Consider the following 3,416-nt stretch of genomic DNA (forward strand, 5'->3'; position numbering starts at 1 on the left):
CCAAATCCTTGGGGAGAATATCGTCTTTAGAGGCCCTCCATAGGCCTAACTCGGGAACAGTGGCCCTCCCTGGGCTTGACTTGGGGACTGGATCCTTCCTTGGACTGGATATGGGAACTGGAGCCCTTTCTGTGCTAAACTCGGGGACTGGAGCCTTCTCTGGGCTAAACTCGGGGACTGGAGCCCTCTCTGGGCTAAACTCGGGGACTGGAACCCTCTCTGGGCTAAACTCGGGGACAGGAGCCCTCTCTGGGCTAAACTCTGGGACTGGAACCTTCTCCTCCTTCGATTCCCCTTTAGGTTCGGGGTGAAAGGCGTGGTCAGTGAGCTTGACTGAGGAACAGCTGGTGGGCTGGAGAGAGCTGCGGCCGGCGGGCTTGACGGTGGGCTGGTTCTGGCTCGGGCCCGGACACTACCCAGACACCGGTAGATCCCTTCCCTCCAGCCTAGTCCCTTGGTGTCTGGGAGGTCCATGGGGCGATGGTAGTTGGCCCCGAGTCAAAACAGAGAATTGATGGTGGCGTCATCCAATGCCATCGTCGCGGCGAGCCCGCAGAATTCCCAGGCGTACTCGAAGAAGAGGAGATCTCTGCGGGCTAAGGCGGAGAAACGAGAGGCGATTTCCATGATCGCGGGGGGGTGGGGGGAACAAGAAAACAAAAGACTTTCAAAAAATGGAAACAAAACGGGGAGAAGGGGCACCGCATACTTTCTGTTTGGGTCCGGAATTCTGTCACGTTTCGCTACTGTGAGGAGCACGGAGACGAAGGAGCGAGGAGACGAGGAGTGGAATTCAAACATATATATTTTAATGAACTTCCAGGGAACAAGGAAAACACACGTAGCAAGTGTAGACATATAAAGACACAGAACAGAGTCTGACAATTACCTTTTTTTTCATCCCATGACAGTTTTTTTTTTCAACTCCTATACTATACTCTAACTCTATGTCAACAATTGTCTTATTTATTTAAGGAGTTGTCAGTGAAACACTTAGAGTACAGTTATTTACAGTTAGAGTAAATAAAAATAAAGGACTCCAATAAGCCCTCTAAGCTACAAAAGAGCGACCTCTGAGCAATACCATTTTCCTTCAGTGTGTTTCTCCTTTGCTGATGCATTATAAGGGATGAAATGAGCAAGTGTGTGTGTGTGTGTGTGTGTGTGTGTGTGTGTGTGTTACCATTTTCCTTCAGTGTGTTTCTCCTTTGCTGATGCATTATAAGGGATGAAATGAGCAAGTGTGTGTGTGTGTGTGTGTGTGTGTGTGTGTGTGTGTGTGTGTGTTTGTATGTGTGTGTGGATGCACATATGTATGTCAATACCTGTGACAGTACTGGAGCAGGTGTGGTTATGAATGAGGGCCTGTTCTTCGAACATCATCCCCGGCTCAATGATGTGCAGCCTCTGGCCAGCCCTGGATGCCTCCAGTTTTCCCTCTGTTAACATACACACACACACACACACACACATCATCTACAGCTCTCAAGGTTGCCGGGAGTGACAGGTGTTGAGCAGCAATGTGAATGTCACATAGTCGATGATCTGACCCATCACAGATTAGGCACGGAGATGCTCAGAGCCCAAACAATCCAGAACATCAGGACAAATACCGGCCTCCTTTAATGAATCACGGCTGGAGTTAGCACAGCTCACAGACAGGTATTGATGAACACTTTAATGGATGGTAATAGACCTCGCTACTGCTTTCCATCCTTTTTTTTCCATTTGCAACCTGGGTATTTAGACTTGCACTGACATTTTAAAACTCATTTCGCCTCACATAACCAGCAGGAATGTTTTCTTTCTGTCTTCCTAGAAACAGGTCAGTCTCACACTTCTCCTGCTACCTGCCTGATCCTGCAAACACTATGGGAGGTGCATACTAATTAATGTGCCTCACTCAGACAGAGGAACAGAGTGAATTAGAGTCTGAAGTACACTTGTGATCTTAGTCAAGGTTTCTGGCACCAAATACATTTTTTATGACTATTTTACACAGACTTAACAGACTTTATTATTTTTTTGGTTACTGTATCTTTAAGAATTCTATGTGAAGTGACCTATTTGCTGCTTGTTCTTGATTTTAGCTGGACTAAAGCACTGGCAAAGTCTCATTTTTTTTTAAAATGCCATGTAAATGCTTTAGTCTAACTGAAATTGTACAATTATTGTAAAGTCAGACTGATATACAGTATATATGGATAATGAGAATGTAACTTGGCTTCATTCAGCATGTGTAAAAACAAACTAAAATGTACATGCATATATAGATACTTATGGCAACTTGTTTCAGCAACAGGATAAAAAGGTAACTGCGACTTTTTAATCTCACAATTCAGACTTTTTGTCTCATAATTCAGAATCACAATTCATAAACTCAGAATTAACTTGCAGTTCTGGGAAGGGAAGACGGAATTGTGAGATAAAAAGTCACAATTATTTTTTTTTATTCCATGGCTGAAGAAAAAATAAAGAAAAACAATATATACAGTCAATTTAGAATTCAGAGAAAAAAGTCAGACTTGCAAGGAAAAAGAAAGAAGTGTCCTTTGCTCACCATGGCTGCATTTATTTGATCAAAAACAGTAATATTGTAAAACATTATTACAATTTTACAATTTAATCCTATTTTTTTTAAACTGTTATAAAAAATTAAGTTATTCCTGTGATAGCAAAGCAGTATTTTTGCTGCTCAAGAGACATTTCTTATTATTATCGATGTTGAAAAGTTGTGCTGCTTCATATTTTGTGGAAATCATGAGATACATTTTTTCAGGATTCTTTGATGAAAGTTCAAAACAACAGCATTTATTTGAACTAGAAAGAAAAAGCATTTGCTGTCACTTTTGATCATTTTAGGATACAAGTAAAAATAAATAAATAAACCTTACTGGCCCCAAGCTTTTGAACTCCTTTAAAAAATATAAAGAAAGAATGTCTGGGTCTGGAGTTTATTTAAATTTCAGTCTGATTTTGTATTTTATCACACATTGTTTTCTCACAAACAACAGCTTTTGCAGAGAGGCTATTATTGTTAGACAGGGAAGCACAAATATATCTGAGCTAAAACCAAACCCACAACCTGTAAATGCTGTTATTCATTTTGAATGCAAAGAGGATGTTTACATAGAAGTCTTAAAAGCACAGTAGCAGAATTATTATATTATATATAAATACACACACATGCATGTATATATTTTGAAAATATTCACATGTATTTTCATGCATATTTATTTATAAATATATTTAATATACAAACAACATATTTTTCTTAAATATGTACATGCATGTGTGTGTATTTAGGCTATATATATACATAATAAATATACAGAGTTCACACACATGTATTCTGTAAACAAAAACTTTTATTTTGGAAGCGATTAATCGCGATTAATCGTTTGACAGCACTAATA

The 3,416-nt window shown here is 40.0% G+C and overlaps 1 protein-coding gene across 1 annotated transcript in view; it reads right to left on the bottom strand.

Moving 5' to 3' along the window:
* Positions 1–1,449, bottom strand: part of LOC107562631 (cGMP-dependent protein kinase 1-like) — a 20,029-nt gene extending 18,580 nt beyond the window's left edge. Inside the window, exon 1 of the mRNA XM_016247304.1 lies at positions 1,326–1,449. Coding sequence (XP_016102790.1) covers positions 1,326–1,449 — 124 coding nt within the window. The remainder of the gene's footprint in view (positions 1–1,325) is intronic.
* Between the last annotated feature and the right edge of the window lie 1,967 nt (positions 1,450–3,416).

This window comes from Sinocyclocheilus grahami, unplaced genomic scaffold, assembly GCF_001515645.1.
Source record: "Sinocyclocheilus grahami isolate Dianchi unplaced genomic scaffold, SAMN03320097.WGS_v1.1 scaffold831.1, whole genome shotgun sequence".
NCBI classification, from domain to species: domain Eukaryota; kingdom Metazoa; phylum Chordata; class Actinopteri; order Cypriniformes; family Cyprinidae; genus Sinocyclocheilus; species Sinocyclocheilus grahami.